Here is a 19,010-nt window from a genome sequence, read left to right as displayed (position 1 = left end):
GGATGGAATGTATTTATCCCAGCTGAAACTTTCTTGATTTACCAAACATGCTCTCTTTGAAGAATCTTCTATAACTTTTCTACCATGAGCCACTTGTGGTTCTTGTTGTTGTTGTTGACCAACTTGTTGATATATGGCTTTCCGGTAGTAATCGTCTTTTCCAAATGGATTCTTTGCTTCATTTGCTTCTCTATTCTTGCATTCCCTCTTGAAATGACCTTTCTCCCTGCATCGAAAACAAGTAACTTTAGATTTATCAAAACCTAAAGTAGAAACATGTGCATCAAGAAAATCATTTCTTCCAGTAATCATCTTGAACTTTTCAGCTCTTCTTAAGACACTAGCTAGACACCATTTGATGTCCATGAGCTCCATTTCTTCAGCGTCTATCTGATCGTAATCCTCTTTCGTTAGCATAGGATTCCCAATCCTCCCTGCAACTAAACCTTCATAGGATTGTAGCACAGTTGCAAGTAAAGACATGTGATCTTTTGCAATTTCTTCAGAAAAGCTTTGACCTTCTGGAAGATTCAATGCAATGTTGCATTGTATCACACAACCATTTCCATTTTTTGAACTTTGAGTATGGAAACTTGAAGATGAACTCTTGGGATTAACACTCTACTATGAAGAAAATCCACTTCTGTTGTTTGAACCTTGATCAACATTTTCAGATGAATTTCCAGCACTAAACGCAGTTCGAATCTTCGGACTTCTTTCAACCTCTTGAACACTACCTTTATAATACATTTTCATGTCTTGTTGACCACTCGGATTAGTCATCCTCGCAATCTTTTGCTGTTCCAGATCTTGACCCTCAATCTTCTCGATGAACTGAGAAATCGTCAAACCATCATATACTCCAGTGTTTTTCAAGATCATCAAAAATGTACCCCACTCTTTCTGAGGTAACGCATCAGCAAGTTTGTCTACCCATTCTTCTCTATCTTTGGTTATGCTTAACAATGACATAGAACGCACTAAATGGCAATATCTTTCAATCAGCTTCTTTGTATCTTCCCCTGGCAAACTTGTGAAAAGATCAAATTCTTTCTTAATCAGTGGCTTTTTACTCTTAATCATCTTATCACTACCCTCAAATTTGGTTTTAAGAGCATCCCAAATTGATTTTGAAGTTTTGTCATGTTGTAGCAATACAAAAATGTCTTCTTTAATAGCTTGCTGAAGTAAACTTATCATCATCTTTTCAGCTTTGTAAATGTCACGTTCTTTGTCATTGAATTCAGAAATTGCTTTTTCAGTTAGCAGTTCAGTGCGTGGTAGAACATACTTCTTCAAAATACACTCCCAAGATCTAAGATGATTAGCTTAAACCCATTTTTCAAACTGATCTTTCCATCCGTAGTACTCTTCAATGCTCATTAGTTTCGGGTTTTTGCAATGTTCCAGTTTCGTTGTCCAAATTCATATTTTGAGCAATGGCAGCCGGAGTAGTCGGAGATGTGGCGAATGTGTTATAAAACTCTTCACTGATGATTTGGTAACACGTTTTTCAAAAACAGCACTCTTCAAGCGAAATCACCTGAAATAACAACTTCAAGCGAAATTAAGGTTTCAAGCGGAATAAGAAGTTCAAACGGAATCACTTGATTTTGCTTGAATTTCAAGCGGAATAACGATTTGGAGCGGAATCACTGATTTCGCTTGAAACTTTTCAAGCGGAATAAGATATTTGGAGCGGAATCACTAATTTCGCTTGAACTTTCAAGCGGAATAACAACTTTGAAATGGAATCAGGCTATTTCAAGTGGAACCAGGGATGTTCGTTCAAGCGGAATCAGAACTTTGGTCCATTTTAGTCATTTTTAATCCGAATTTTGTTCTGAAACTTCTAAGGGTTTGTTAAAACACTGTTTTACACAATATGTGAGAAAATGATCCGATTTTAACCGTGAAAAGTTGTTAATTTCGAAAAGAATGTGTAGAAAACAGAAATCTTGAGTTGAATCGGTAAGAACTCCTCTTCCTGAGCTCTAATACCACTTGTAAGATCGTGTTGTGACCCAAACGAGTCGTTCAGAGGAGTTTTAATCTATTTCAAAGGCGGAAACAGAGAAATAGACTTCGAAACAGCTTGAATATCACTTTAAACTACTTTCTGATTGATATAACACTGATTACAATCACTGGAAAACCCAGCAGCACCTCGGTATCCAAATCAAGAACTGTTCCTTGATTTCGCTTGAAACTACCTATATATAGACATTTGATTCCACTTGAAAGTGTCACATGCCATTTCAAGCGGAATTAACACATTCTGATTCAAGAGAAATTAGCAAATAAACTCAAGCGGAATTAGGACATTTTTGATTTCGCTTGAAATGACCTTGTGTCATTTCAAGCGGAATCACCTCTAATTCACACTTTCTTGAACAACGTGCCCTGATCTAACAATCTAGTACAAGACTCGATACAAGACGAAGTCGACAGATGTATGCACCAACACTTTGATTTATACCTGGCTTCTGCAATGGCTGCGTTCTCGCGCCTTTCTTCAAGAAGGTCCAGATCTATTCTTCGTTCTCGCTCGTTATCCTGTTTTTCCATGGCAATCATACGTGGTGATGGGAGGCTGACTTCTGCTGAGATTACCGCTTCTGAACCATAGACATGGCTGAATGGAGTTTCGCCTGTACTGGTTTTTGGCATGGTGCGGTAGGCCCATAAAATGCTTGGGAGCTCGTCTACCCACCCCCTGTGCGGTCCCTAGCCTTGCTTTTATGCCATCCACTATTTGCGTGTTCACGCTCTCAACTTGCCCATTCGCTTGTGAGTGTGCCATGGAGGCGAAGCTGTGTTCAATATTCATTTCTTTGAACCATTTTTGCAGGTCCTCCGAGGCGAAGTTTGTACCATTATCAGAAATGATGCGTAATGGTAACCCGAATCGGCAAATAATGTGTTCCCAAATGAATTTGCGGATCACCATTGTTGTAGTTGACGGGAGAGCCTTTGCTTCGACCCATTTGGTAAAGTAGTCTACTGCAACTACTATGAACTTGACTGCGCCGGGCACATCGGGAAAAGGACCAACGAGGTCGATGCCCCATTGTTGAAAAGGCCAGGCTGAGGTGACCGGGACCAGAGGGTTCTCTGGGCGGAGCGTTTTTGGGGCATGGCGCACATGCTGCGCATTTGCATAATAGTTCTACAGCATCTACATGCATACCTGGCCAATAATAGCCTGCATTCATGATCTTTGCAACCACCATGCGCGAGCCTGCATGGATTCCACATAACCCCTCATGTATTTCGCGGACTAAGTATTGTGCATCGGTCTTATCTACGCATCGTAAAAGTGGACCCATGAATGATTTGCAGTACAAGATACCGTCCGCCATTTCGTAGTTCAATGCTTTGTGCTGAATTTTCCTGGCTTCCGCTTTTCCTTCTGGAAGGATCCCGTGTTGCAAGTTCATAATGATTGGGGACATCCAAGATGGATTCCCGACCTCTATGATGTTCACTTGTCTTAAGGGAATAGATGGGTTAGATAATACCTCGATGCGGACTTCTTTCGCGAGGTGTCTGAAGCTTGTAGCAGCTAGTTTGCTTAGCGTGTCTGCGTGTTTGTTTTCACTCTGTTGATGTGGACTATCTTGAAGGTTTGGAACTGGTTGATAAGGATCTTTGCTTGTTCCAAATATAGAGCCATGTTTCGCCTTTAGCTTCGTAATGACCGTTAACTTGTTCTGCTACTAATTTGGAATCGAAGTGCGCTTCGAGGTTCTTTGCTCCCATCTTGAGTGCCAGGCGAAGGCCCGCGAGAAATGCCTCGTACTCTGCCTCATTGTTAGTACTTTTAAAATCTAGGCGAATAGCGTACGTGAGCTCATGATTATCAGGGCTGACTAGGCAAAGACCTGCGCCAGCACCATCGTCGTTTGAGGCGCCATCTGTATGTAAAGTCCAAACTCTGTCATCGAAGACTGGGGTAGGATTTTGGATTGCCTCGCACTCTTGGATTTTGTCGATGGGAACTTCGGTGACGAAGCTTGCTAAGACTTGCCCTTTAATTGTTGGTCGAGGTTTGTACAAAATGTTGTATCCTCCTAACTCGATAGCCCATTTGGCCAACCGCCCCGCGACATCTGGTTTAGACAAAATTTGTCCTAGATGATAATTTGTAAGGGCGGTGATAACGTGGCCAGAGAAATACCGTCGCAGCCTCCGCGATGCGCGAACCAGTGCAAGGACAAGTTTTTCTATCATAGAATATCGTGTCTCTGGACCAGTTAACATTTTGCTGATGTAGTATATCGGGGTTTGAACGCCATCCCTTTCTACCATTAGTACCGCGCCGACTGCTACTTCTGCTGCGGATAGATATAGTATTAATGGTTCATCTTTTCGTGGTGCTGTTAAAGTTGGTAACCGGATCAGACATTCTTTCATTTGTTGGAAAGCGGTCTCCGCTTCTGGAGTCCATTGGAAATGACTCTTTTTGGCGCAGTTGCGCAACGTGCTGATGAACAGATAAGATTTTGCGGCGTGATTTGCCAAAAATCTGTTGAGTGCTGCTAATCGACCAGCGAGACGTTGCATCTCTTTAACTGTTGCTGGTGATGGCATTAGTTGAATGGCTTCTCTGGTTACTATGAACCCTAGGAATTTTCCCTCCTCCATTCCGAGGGAGCATTTTATTGGATTCTGCTTCAGATTAACACTGCACAAGGAGTCAAAAGTGTGCTGAATGTTTGCAAGCATAGATTCTTCTTCTTGGCTCATGATAACGAGGTCATCCATGTAAACTTCTACTGTTACGCCAATGACTCTATCCATCAATCGTTGGTAAGTAGCCCCAGAGTTGCGGAGACCAAAAGGCATTTTCGTGTAAAAAAATACCTTTGTCTGTTCGGAAGGCCGTTTTGTCTTCATCTTCCTCCTTCATTTGTACTTGATGGTAACCCTTATAGCAATCTAGGAAACACTTCCAGCGGAAGGATGCTAAAGAATCGACTTTCTTGTCTATTTCTGGGATGGCGTAACAGTACTTTGGGCATGCCTTGTTGAGATCTTTGAAATCGACGCACATGCGCCACCCGCCGTTGTGCTTCTGCACCATTACTGGGTTGGCTACCCAGGTTTGATATTGCACTTCGCGCAAGATCCTGGCTTGGAGTAATTCGGTTACTTGTTCGTTCATTGCGTCTGCTTTTTCTGCGCTGAGGCTGCGCCTTCCTTGCGCGACTGGTTCCACAGAAGGTCAGATATTTAGGCAATGTTGTGCTATGTCTCTTGGTACTGCAGTCATGTCCTCCAAGGACCAGGCAAAGATATCCATGTTGATAGATAGGAGTTCTTTTAACTTTATACAGATTGCCGGGGAGATGGCATGTCCTAACAAGATGGTTTGTTCAGGATATTCCTCATTGAGGACCCATTTTTCTGGTTCGTTTGATGATGAAGGTTTGGCAACTTTTGCTGGTGGCTCATCATCCACATACATAACTTCTTTGCTGGAATATAAAATTGCTACCCCAGTTTCTGTCGGAAAACCACAAGTGGCGTGTGGTATGGAGGTAATCATGCTGAACTCTCTCTGAGATCGTCTCCCAAGTAATACATCATGACACGATGTTGCTAGCATGACCATAAAATTGTCTGTGACAGTGCGCGAATGCTCACCGTCTGAGAGGGTTACAGGAAAAGCGATTTGTCCCAGAGGAAAGACAGCTTCGTTACAGAAACCAGTGAGAGGAAAATCGATTGGTTTTAAGCGTGCCTTATCCTCTAGGTGTAGTTGCTTAAAACATTGCTCGTAAATTATATCCATGGATCTTCCTGGATCTATAAACATATAATCAGTGCAATAGTGGCCGAAGATACCAGTGATGATTACCGGTCATTCTTCTTGAGGACCTCCTAGAACGACAGGAAAGACTACTTGTTGCTCTCGCCAGTGCTGATTGTGATTCCGTTTGTTCGGCCTTCGTGAAGGTCCTCTTGTACATACTTATCTATTGCACCTTGGTTTCCTGGTGGTTGTATCTTCTAGATTTTGTATATTGTTGAGTGGTTCCAGACATCCTTGGCTGCTAAGTTGGATATCCCACTGATGTGTTGATTGTGGGTCCAACGTTGCGGTGTCAGATTTTCTTCTGAACACGTACTCTTCTTTATCATTAGATCTGTTATGTAACGACTTGGATCTGGAATTTGGTGCAAAAATTTGGTTCATGGTTGTACGGAACCTGGTGAACCAGTACTCTGGAGTTTCCTCTGAGAGTCGATCTGGGCGATTTTGGGCTCCTGATTGCATATCGGAGCTTGCTCCCTTAAAATAATTTCTGTTGTTATCTGTGTTTCCCATGATTCTGTCGATCTGAATAACCCGGGTTGGATTTCCCTTGTTTGCGGATTGAGGACTTGATGGGTGAGGTAACGAATTCTCTGCTATGGAAAACAGAGATTGAAAAGAAATGAATCCGAACGAAAAAATGTGAATAAAAACTGAGAATCGGTGGGCGCCAATGAAGAAACACTGGTTTAATCGATTGGAATCAATTGAACCAGGGGGTTTGAATCTGCATAAAAGGGTTTGGTCTTCTCGTTTGATTTGGGGGTAATGCTCTCCTTTTTCGAACAATAACTACAAAATGAACAGCCGTTAGACTCGTCACGGGGAGAATGGGGGTTCTCTCCGTGACCACCCACCGGCGTGAGAATAAGTACACGGTTTGATAAACAAGAAGAAGTAACAGTAAAGTGAAGTGAGAGTAACTTGAGAAATGATACCTGAATTGTCTTATTTTATAACCGAATTTTGGGCGGGAAAATTTGTTGAAAGGAGAGATGACGGAAAGTAATTTCCGTAAGCGGTTAACCCTTCTCCGTTAATCGCTAACGTTTTGTGTGTCCACACGGATCATGGTTGCGATCAATGGTTGTGGTGATGCCACGTGGAAAGTGGGCATGTGTGGATCCTTCTCCAAGTTAGTGCCATCATCGTGACCTTAAGAGGTGCTTGGGATGGTGCCACGTGGCCATTCGGTTATAACCGAATGGTTGTGCACAATAAAGCCTTCTAGAATGATTACAGCTGTAATCCTATGTGGCTCTTCCTCATGCTAATTCTGTTATGACAGAAAGGTTATTTTTGTCCAAGTCTGGGTGACTTTCGCGAGGAGATATTGTTAAGATTTTATCCTATTTGTTGCATGAGAGCTTGCGCAAGAATATGTTATATCTTTCTTGGCACGTGAATATTGGAGATTGCTTTCCTCTATGCTCTCTTTTTTTGGAATCAGTGCGTTGCCGCTCAAGGTTCCTTGAAAGAGGTTCATTGTTGGTGAAGTTATGGTATGGTCCTGAACACCGGTGCAGGGTTTTTGGGACCTTATCCCTTCAGTTTGCAAGACCAGAATTCTTTGTAAGAACAACAATATGACATGGTTCTTCTTCTTTTTGGAATAGGTAATTGGAGTAGCGGTCCATTATTCACGTTGTGACTGGGTTCAGTAGGTGGTCGTTTACTTCCACTATTAGTTTTATTATTTTCTGCTTCTTTAACAGTCTTGATGATATATGGCATAGCGTCTATAATTCCTTGTGCTACTATATGTTGGATGGCACTGTTATCTACTTGGTTTCCATTATTATCATTATTCTAGTTTTCTTGATTTACTTCGTTGTCCATCTGGATTATAAACATTTATCAGGTATTAATATCACAGAATAAGATTTAATGCAAACAATCACACAAACAAATTGATCAAAATCGTCGAGCATTGCGACTTTTACTTTTTTGGTATATATATCTATTACAATCTACAACGGAAATTTAAACACATTACTAGTTATGCATTGATAGATATTAGGTTATCTATTTTAGTGGATTTTTTTTTTCAAACTACACACACTTATATATATATATATATATATGTGTATTTATTATTATTATTATTATTATTATTATTATTATTATTATTATTATTATTATTATTATTATTATTATTATTATTATTATTATTATTATTATTATTATTATTATTATTATTATGCGTTATTCATCCAAAACTGCATTTCTCGCTTGTCGTATTTCTACACGAGCTTTTCTCCTATCTGTTTTATCCTCTCTCCTTCTTCCACTAATTCCTCACCAAATGTGCAGAGTTCCTGCACATTCTCTTCACTCATGGATGGCAGTGGTGTGGGTACTAGGTTAGGGTACTGTGATATAGGTTCTCCATATGGGTACGAGTTGTTTAATATCTCCTAAACATTCTAATCGGCATTCCAATATGGATCTAAAGGATTAAGGTTGGTATATTGTGCTACAGGGTTTGGTATCGGTTCTCCCTGTGGATAGGGTTCCTGGTAATGCCTATGGTCATCCTCCCGTGGATCATATGCTAAAGGATTAGGTGCTTGGATTCTTGGTATCTCGTTAGGGTCAAATGCTGGTATGGGAATGTGGTTTCCTTGGGTAAGTTCTATTTCCATTGGTTGGGTTGGGAATAATGGCAGTGGTTGTGGTGCAATTATCAGATCTAGGTTTGGATCTACTGCAGTGGTGGCTAGTATATGAAAGTTTGCCAACCGCCTATTAACTGCTTCTTGTGTTTGGGCGTTTACTTCCCTATTGGCTGCTGCTAATGCTCTTTGTTGTTGTAACTTTCTCATTCATTTTCTCCTCTTATGTGCTCCCCGACTAAACCATCCTCGCTTTTTCAAAGGGAATGGTTCCTCGGATTGCGCCTTAAAAATGAAGATTCCTTCTTCAGTGTCAGCAGAATACCCCAAAGGAGTAGGCTGTGATGAAGTCCCTTCACTTTTGGGAGAACTAGCTAAGTGACGATAGGCGTCAGACGTACCTTGCTCTCTCATACTGTAAACTAACAGATTGTCAAATAACACAAAACAATACATGTATACACATAATCGCATAGGTTATTTCCTAACATAATTGATAAAAATCTTGGTGTCAGCAGAACACTTCTGTGGCCTAAATTAGTGGTTGTAGCCATGATACCACTCTCTGTCGCAGCCCCCGACCCCTACCCAGGGAGCGGGCGGCCGCGGGTACAGTATTAGTGGTATCGGTGTTTATTAATTTGGTAGCGAAAATTAACATCAGGACCGTAGTTAGAAAATAGTTTATCAGAGTTAAACACAAAACTTTTATAATAATAAATACATGGGAAAAACCCAAATTTCCATTACAATATGTTTATAGGGATAAACCCTAATTTATTGAAATAAAACTTCTTTCTTATTTAGGTAACTTTTATAGCCACTTTTCCAAGCCTTCAGTGCTCTCTAGCTGGATTCTATTTGGCTTTCACATTTTGTTACCTGAAACGCGTTTTAAAAAGTTTTATCAGCAAGACATATTGGCGAGTGCATCCCAATTTAATCAAAATAAGCTTTTATAATATTACAGTATTGAGAGCGATTACAATGTTTTTATCTACCCAATTACCACTCACGGTACTGTCAATCCTGACTTGTGGTCATGCTGCTACTCATAATGTAGTAACAAGTAATGCTTACAAAACCCCAACATACTGACAGTAATTGTAGAATACATAGACTCAATCACTGTTAATTATATTTTAAAATAATTGAGGTTTTGTAAAAACAGTTTACAAGAAGTGAATGTACTCACATTGCTATTTTAGACAATACTACTGCTTTCTGGTGACTTCCTGGTTATAATCTATTAAAATTAAACAATGCACACGTGTTAGTAAGATAACCAAATTTACATTGGCTATACCCCCGAGACAGAACTCCAACGACTGAGTCAGGCAGAGCCTTGACATGCGTTACGAGGCTCTAGATCAATCGGGCAGAGTAACTAATATGCAACTAGGGGTTATAATACTTACAACGAGGCAGAACTTCGCTTTTTAAGGGGTATAATACTCGAGCAATATTACACTATATGTGTCGAGAGAGAAAAGAAGTTGAGCGGAGGTGAACTGTGCCACCCCTGCCCTATTTATATGAGTTTTCGAAGTCCATCGCACCTCGCAACATATACAAGGATAGGCCTTCGCGGCCCGCGAGGACCCTAGGCTAGGGCCTAGGCTTGGCGAATCACCAGGTAGACTCGACACGGAGGGGGACACGTGGCAACATAGGGTGCGGCCTGGTGTCATGCTGTCGCGTCCCGCGACGACTTGGCTTAACTTTGTCGCGCCCCGCGAGTGACCAATAATTTTTGTTTTATTTTATTTTTATTTATATAAAGGTATTTAGGGTTATTTTTTGTACACGGGGTGTATTTTAGGACGTATAGGAGTATTTTAATGGGTTTTCAAAGAGTTGTTATATGATGTGTTTGAAGTTTTTTTATAGACTATTAGGGTTTGAATATGGTGTTTTAGTGATTTTCACTCTGTTATTTGTAGGTTTTAGGTGTGTTTATGGCTGAAATTATAATATTTTATGACTTTTAGAAATAAAACTGGCACTAACAAATATTAGTATCTGTACTGATTTTGTTCGGACAATATGGATTCAGTTTATTAGGCTAAAGAAAAAAAATCAATTATATTTGAATTGTTTGATTTTGACAAACCTCTGTCAAAACACAAATAAATATAAACACATACAATGATATTTTCAGAATTTTATAACATGTTATATTATATTATATTACTATAATAATATAAGGAAAAGGTAATTGCGTCACTTTATACAAAAACATAATAGATAAATAAACTGTGAAACAGCTTTGATGACATATCGTTTGTACTACAATACTTATGGGTTACTATTCATAACTAGACTTTTATAGTTTTATATCCGAAAATTGGTCATTAATGGAGATGAATTTCGTAAAGACAATACCCTTATGAATGTCGACTGACATAAAAATATAATAGAAATTAATTTAGTTAATCAATGAATGGTGAATTCAAACTTCGATTACTTATGAGTTACTATTCACAACATGACTTTTATATCCGAAAATTGGACACGATTGGAAATGAATACGGTAAGGACAATGCCCTTTATGAATGTTGGCCGACACAAAACATAAATTAATCCAGTTCATCATAATTTTTTTTATTTTAAAATTAAGAATAAATTTTTATATTTATTACTATTTGTTATTTAATTTTTAGTTTTACATTTTTATGTTAGTTTTCTTTTATTTATTAGCATCATTACTATTTGTTGTTTAATTATTATTTATTATTATTATTATTATTATTATTATTATTATTATTACAATAGTATCGTTTTACTTTATTTTTCTTTTAATATTCTTCTTCAATGCATTAATAATGTGTATATAATGTATTTTACTGATTTGCACACTATGTTTATTTATAATTTTTAAAACATCATATATGTGGGTGTTATGTTTTGGATAATAAGACTGTGATTATGGAATGACAAACATTACTGTGTTTTATGTTGATTATCATATTGTGTTTTATATTCATAGTCCTACGATAATGTGTTTGAAATTTCTTTATAGACTATTAGGGTTTGAATATAGTGTTTTAGTAATTTTCACTCTATTATTTGTAGGTTTTAGGTGTGTTTATGGCTGAAATCATAGTAGTTTATGACTTTTTAAAATAAAACTGGCACTAACAAATATCGGTTTTTGTAGAGCTTTTGTTCGGACAATATGGATTCAGTTTGTTAGGTTGAAGAAAACAAATAATTATATTTGAATTGTTTTATTTTGACAAACCTCTTTCCAAACGCAAATAAATATAAACACATACAATGATATTTTCATAATTTTATAACATGTTATTTTATATTACTATCTATCTATACTATTATAAAAAGGAGAAGTGATGTACAATATTGTAACTTTACCAAAGGTATAAATTTTAAAGCATTACTTACAAGGAAAAACAAGCTAAATAAAAAAAAAAATTTAAGACGCCATGGGGGCAATTAAGAGATTTCACCAATGGAAACTGATACATTTATAACCTGTAACTTCAATCGTCACTCTCGCATATTTAGAGAAGAGCAGGGGTTAGAGAGTGAAAGACCGAGGGGAGAGAGAACGGGAAAGAGGGACAGAGAGAGAGGCAATGGAGAAGGTGAGACGAGCCGATGACGATGACAGTGATCGTGTCACTTGGTCGGAGAACGAAGATGGAAACAATAGGGATGGGGGTTCCGGTGATGAGATTGCTGGTGTATTCTTCATACGATTAGGTCATATGGTTCGGTTCTCTTCTTTACAAAACACACACAACCGAGAGAGACCGACTGAAAAGGGGAGTCGGCCAACAGTTTTCCGGCGAACCCCTACGTTTCCTGTGAAGAGAGAGAGATGATTGATGTGTAAATTATGGTGACAAAGAGAGAGGTGAAAAGCCAAATGGTGTATGAGGGCTATTTCCTTGGAAACCCTAACCTGAAATGAGAAATCTCCTTCTTAGACAGAGCTATCTTCGCCTTTAAATCAATATGTTCTCCAAGGTAATGCAAATACTCTATTTAGAGATTTCCTTTTCACGCGATAATCTTTTTAAGTTTACAGTATTTGGTTGAATTGGCAATGACTCTGATTTCTGATTATATGGTCTAAGTGTTTTGCCCTAAATTGATTATTGGTATTTAATATAAAATTTTCTTTTTTATTATTTATTCTGCAATTAATAAAATAAACAAAGCTTAGAACCTGGAAATTTAATCAAGTTACTTGTGTTTTGTAAAAAAATGCGTAGTAATATGATGAGAGCCTGGTAATTAACCCTTTTCTCACTCTTGATCCAGAATATGAGGCTGCTAAGGTAATTAAGCTAAATCAGTATGACCTCTAGGCTATTTTCATTTGCTTATTTATATATTTATTTATTGTTATTTTAAATTGAAGTGTTTGGGCAAATGGTTTTCAAAGGGTACTGGAGGAAGCCGGTTCACTGGATTCTTTCATCCCGCTCTGGTCTTGCAGAGACTGAGTTGGAGGTAAGTAAATTAACAGCTTCTTGTTATTGCCGTTATGAAGGTTTATGTAACAAATGTTTATGAGACGTATACTTAATAACCACATCAAAGCTTAAAATCGGGTCGTCGGTTTTGTGTGATTACCCGAGACCAATCATCAAAGCTTAAAATCCGGTGTGTAATACTTAAGTTTCGTTCTAGAAATTATCCAAGCTTGCAATTCCATACTTTTCTAGAGTTGGTCTCACGCCACTTTATCTCAATTCCTCGAACACCTTCATGAGTTCTTTAAGAAGAGTAGGAGACCAGAGATTGGTTGACCCTGTGTCCTTGATGTTCAGTTATGGTATTTGAATGCTTCCCTCCTGTTGATAGATTAGGTTACAGGTCCATATTATTTAGTTAACAGGCCTGGGCCTTTTTTTTGTTTTTTTTTTTAATTTTCGGTCCAGTTTAAATAAGTTCGGCTGTATTCGGTTATATTTGGTATAGGACCGAGAACTGACACGATACATGTCAAGTGTTATCATATTGCTTTAGTGGTTTTGTATTTGCACATTATGGGTGTGCCTATTAAACTTGCCAGATAGTGAAACTTTTATCAAGAACACTCCCTCTTCACATCTCCAAGATTCTTGCCTACACATTTAGATTAAGCGAAAAAACATGCAAATCTACTACATGTGAAGTGTTATCATATAGTTTTAGTGGTTTTGGATTTGCACATTATGGGTGTGCTTATTAAACTTACCAGATAGTGAAACTTTTACTACGTAGTTATAGTCTTTTTAGTTGTATAAAGTTATTTGGTAACTTAAGCTGCAAGTGTGCCAAAACAACATAAGTTGGTGTGAGGTCAGTACTTAGTACTCCTTTGTATGTGCTTTATAATGCTTACCATTGATTTTTTTTTCGTTTAATGATATGTTATACGGTTCCTCTTATGTCTTAAAGTGAGCTGTTAGCAAGGGCCTCATCAAAAAACGATGGCAACTCATTTCGTTCTCTGCTTGAAGCAAAAAATGCTGATGGTCAAACTGCTCTTCATCTGGCATGCAGGCGGGGCAATGCTGAACTTCTTGAGGCTATTTTAAGTTATCCAGAGGTCAACGTTGATGTTCTTGATAAAGATGGGGACCCGCCACTTGTCTTCGCGCTTGCAGCTGGATCCCAAGAGTGCGTTCGGGCCCTTCTTAGTAGATATGCTAATGTCAGATCTAGGCTGAGGGACGGGTTTGGCCCGTCTGTTGCTCATGTCTGTGCATATCATGGCCACCCCGATTGCATGCGCGTAAGTGTTTTAACGAACTTTACTTATCAATATATGGTTTTGATTGTGTTTTGATTCAAACGGGTCAAATTGGTCGAACGGATTGAAAGCCACCCTAAGTCTATATATACAATGTATACAACCCTCTTAATCTATTGATCATAATAATATTGTTAATAAATAATAACAGGAATTGCTATTGGCTGGTGCCGATCCAAACACAATTGATGATGAAGGTGAATCTGTACTGCATAGAGCCGTGACAAAAAAGTATACAGAATGTGCTCTTGTTATATTAGAACATGGGGGCTGTAAATCTATGGGTATCTTAAACTCGAAGAATCTAACGTAAGTACACAATCAAATTTCCTTTTTTCTTATAGATGTATGTGTCCTAATAAATTGGTTTTACAACTGCATAGGCCTCTACACTTATGTGTCACAACATGGAATGTAGCCATTGTGAAAAGATGGATTGAAGTTGCATCTTCTGAAGAAATTTCTGAAACGATAGATGTACCTTCTAGAATCTTCCGGATTCTCTCGTGTGGCAAGTCTGCCAGCGTGGAGTGGTATGGTCCCTCTAACATATGTGCATCTGTGATTCGGGATCATACCTCTTCAGTCTTCAGGGTTCAAGTGAGAGGTTAGTGTATTTGTGTGTGAAAGCGACGGACAAGTTCTTGATGGTCGGTCACAATGATGGTAATTAACGCCTCATTGCATAGCGGTGATGTGGTATTATATAGCAGGAGTTGGCAATCGAACAGGAGAAGCGACCAATGGTAGAGATGTCGCCGATATGTGGTAATTCACAAAGTACCAGGTCAAGCTAATCTGCACATGGGAGTATAATTATTGATGTATTAGAAGATCTGGGTGCTTGTAACTGATCAGACCTTGAGGTTTGTAAATTTTCTTACTATGGTATTTCACATTTTCTTAAAAGTTCGTCTTTGAAAAAAGAATTATATGTTGTATTTTTGTTATGCATCTGGTTGGTCATGTAGCTAGGCTCTTTTGACAATTTAAACGAAGAACCAAATTATGAAATGATTTGCCAGGTGATATATGAATCCTCACAAAACTAGCTTTATATTTATGTAAGTCAATATAATTTCCATTTTCTAAAAAGTATATTTTTTGAGTCGTTTGGTCGTGAACCCATGGTGTTATATCTACTGTGGCCTGTTTCCAAGTAACAAAGTTGATTCATTATATTATAAAAACTTGTACCATTGCTGATGTTGGATATTATTGGTGGTCAAAGGTCTGGTTTTTAAGTAAGATATGTTGATAATGTATACTAATATACTTTAATATTTGTGGATAGATAAGATGCTTTAGTAGGACAAGAACATATAATGTATTATACATCACATCGTACGCTACACAAGTCTTCCTATACTCTGCTCACATGCCGATCACCTGTTGGCTAAATATTAAAATAAAAGCAGTGGCTCCGCCGCAACGCGCGTGTTTCCCACTAGTAATAATATAAGGAAAAGGTAATTGTGTCACTTTATACAAAAACATAATAGATAAATAAACCGTGAAACATCTTTGATGACATATCGTTTGTACTTCAATACTTGTGGGTTACTATTCACAACTAGACTTTTATAGTTTTATATCCAAAAATTGGTCATCGATGGAGATGAATTTGGTAAGGACAATACCCTTTATGAATGCCGGCCGACATAAAAATATAAATTAATTTAGTTAATCAATGAATGGTGAATTCAAACTTCGATTACTTGTGGGTTACTATTCACAACATGACTTTTATATCCGAAAATTGGTCACGATTGGAAATGAATATGGTAAGGACAATGCCCTTTTTGAATGTTGGCTTACACAAAAATATAAATTAATCCAGTTGATCGTAATTTTTTTTTAAATTAAGAATAAATTTTTATATTTATTACTATTTGTTATTTTATTTTTAGTTTTACATTTTTATGTTAGTTTTCTTTTATTTATTAACATCATTACTATTTGTTTTTTTTATTATTATTATTACAATAGTATTGTTTTACTTTATGTTTCTTTTAGTATTCTTCTTCAATACATTAATAATGTGTATATTGTTGGTGTAGTTGTCTGTCGACTTCATCTTCGTTCGAGTCTTAGATTAGTACTGACAGATCTAGGCACGTTGTACGAGAAATCATACGAAATCAGGCTTGGAGGTAATTCCGCACGGAATTACCCAATGGTAATTCCGCATGAAATTAACTGCCTAATTCCGTTTGAACATGTAATCTCGTTTGAATGGTTAATTCTGGTTGTAAAGTAATTCCGCATGAGTCTTCTTCAAGCGGAATTACCTGTCTATAAATAGATGCTAGGTCCGTGTCATTTGCAACGGAATTAGCAAGGTGTTTTCCAACGGCGAAGCCCTATTGAAGTGTCTCCATACTGTAAATTGTTATCAGATCAATAAACGAGACTGTTAATAGTGAATTCAAGCTAAACAAAGACCGAATCAATGAATTCCGCCTCTGATTCTGTCTGAGTACTCTTCTGAACGACTCGTTTGGTCGGTAAAACGATCCTACATGTGGTATCAGAGCTCAGGAGGAAGAGTTCTTACCGTTTAGCTCGTTTTCGCTAGAAAATTCTGATTTCTACACCTTCTTTTCAAAATTAATCAAGTTGTGACAGTTAAAATGGACTGATTTTCTGATATTGTGTGTAAAATACTGTTTTAACAAACCCTTGAGAGAATCAGATCAAAAGTCGAAGTAAAAATGACAAAAATGGGCTAACTTGTTAATTCCTTTTGAACGAACATTTAATTCCGTTTGAAAAGTCTGAGGTAATTTCACACGGAATTACTAATTCCGTTTGAAAATCTCAAGTAATTTCACACGAAATTACTAATTCCGTTCAAACTGTAATATCGTTTGGCTAATTCCGTACCAGTTTGTAATTTCGTTTGAGAGGTTTCAAACGAAATTAGTAATTTCGTTCGAAGAGGGTAATTTCGTTTGGGAAGATCAAGCGAAATTAGGTAATTTCATTTCAAGGAGTAATCTCGTTTGATAATTCCAAACGGAATTACAATTCCGTTTGAAAGGCTGTCACCTCAAACGAAATTAGGATATTTCGTTTGAACAGATAATTTCGTTTGAAGGGAATTCCGTTTGAAAGTGATTTCGCTTGAATCTGATAATTTCGTTTGAAACTTTATATTGTGTGAAATTTGTCGAGCTTGTTTTAAATTGATAAAAATGTTTGATGAAAAGGAAAATGATTATCTTGAAAGATTAAATGATGGATATGGTTGGTGTAAAGGAAGCATATATGAAAAAGATGATAAGAATGTTTGGTTTCTCCGACTTAAAGATTTTGTGTGTCTAAAGAATGAGACATTGGATGAGTTGAAAAGCAGATTTGATTATTTACTTGACAAATTGCAAATGTTTGAGATAAAGTTGACAGATACTGAAAAAGTAGCAAAGCTTGCAGATGCATTACCTACTGAATGGGATGATGTATTGAAAAATATAAAACAGGATTCTGGGTTTTAAAAATTACATCCATCTGATTTCATCAAGAAACTTAAAAAACACAGTTATGAGACTTATGAGAAGAAAAAAGAATTGATGAATAAAATAAGAGGAAATCTAGATAAAATAGATTTTGGGAATCTAGATAAAATGAATTTGGATGTAATTGCTGAAATAGATAAAAGAATCTGTATATGTCTTGCAGCAAAAAGAATCATGAAATATGACAATAAAAGAGGATGTTACATTGATGAAAATATGAATCCTCTTATTTTTGTCAAAAATTTTTGTGCAGGCACATTCAGGACAGAGAAAGAGAAAATTCCAAAGAATGAAGAATCTGAAAAGCTTGGATCTTCGTATTCTAAGTCAGTGTGCTCTAAATGTGATAAATCTGAAGCTGAAAATGTCAAACTGTTGAAGGATGCGGAAAGTTTGACATTGGAAATCAAAAATTTGAAGAATGAGAAGAAAACCGATGATAAACAGATTCTTGAGATGCGCTTAAATTGTGAAAAATTGAAATCTGAAAATGTCAAACTCTTGTAGGATGTTGAGAGTTTGACATTAGAAAACAAATCTTTAAAAGAAAAAGAAAAAGTTTTTGAAAATAAAATAAAATCTTCAGAAAATGAAGATTTTTGGATAAAACTTGAAAATAAAAATTTGAATGAAAATGAAACAAAATTTCAAGAACAAATAAAAGTTTTTGAAAATGAAAAATCTGTTCTTGAAAAGAATAAAATTGAAAATGAAAAGACAATCAAGTCTCATCTTGAGAAAATTTCTCAGCTTGAAAATGAAGCTGAAAATGCAAGAAATAAAATTGATGAGCTTGAAAAGAAATTGAAAAGTTTTGTGACCTCTTCAGAATTTCTGAATCATCTTTGTCTAAAACGGATCAATTCTGTTCCAATAAGTGACAATGTCACAAATTTTGACAAAGTCAAAATTGAAGATTGTGATGGAAAAACTGATGATGAAGATGAGAAAAGAAAAATATTTTTGAAGTTAAAAGAAAAATTTCAAGAAACTGTTCTACAATCAACTGAAAAGGGAGAATGCTCTAAGCAAAAACCTTTGAAGAAGAAAGTGGAAAAAAAAAACAAAATGAGAAAAATTTGAAAAATTTTCAAAAAGAAAATAAAGGATCATCAGTTCAATCATCCAATCGTAATAAAAAACCACAAAAATTTGAAAAACAAAACTCAAAAACAGTTGGTAATAAGTGGTGCGGGTTTGACCACAGTGCTCAAAAGACAAATCCAGCCTACAAGAGAAGTGATGACTACCACAAAGTCAAACAATGCTACGATCTAAGTGTGTGG

At 37.0% G+C, this 19,010-nt stretch overlaps 1 protein-coding gene across 4 annotated transcripts; it reads left to right on the top strand.

Annotated features, from left to right (window-relative positions):
• Positions 1–11,944: 11,944 nt before the first annotated feature.
• LOC110895299 (E3 ubiquitin-protein ligase KEG) lies at positions 11,945–15,398 on the top strand. 4 transcript variants are annotated; one of them, XM_035980627.1, is made up of 5 exons: positions 11,945–12,429; positions 12,851–12,918; positions 13,957–14,188; positions 14,358–14,515; positions 14,590–15,398. In XM_035980627.1, exons 1-5 carry the CDS (start codon positions 12,418–12,420, stop codon positions 14,816–14,818), a joined length of 699 nt encoding a protein of 232 aa, XP_035836520.1. In that variant the 5' UTR covers positions 11,945–12,417; the 3' UTR covers positions 14,819–15,398. The 4 variants fall into 4 exon arrangements, with proteins under 4 accessions (XP_035836520.1, XP_021998278.1, XP_035836519.1 ...); XM_022142586.2 differs by having other exon boundaries at positions 13,852–14,188; XM_035980626.1 differs by having other exon boundaries at positions 12,827–12,918.
• The last annotated feature ends 3,612 nt before the right edge of the window (positions 15,399–19,010 follow it).

The sequence above is a fragment of the Helianthus annuus genome, chromosome 12 (assembly GCF_002127325.2).
Source record: "Helianthus annuus cultivar XRQ/B chromosome 12, HanXRQr2.0-SUNRISE, whole genome shotgun sequence".
NCBI lineage: Eukaryota > Viridiplantae > Streptophyta > Magnoliopsida > Asterales > Asteraceae > Helianthus > Helianthus annuus.
This window is presented reverse-complemented; position numbering and strand designations above follow the sequence as displayed.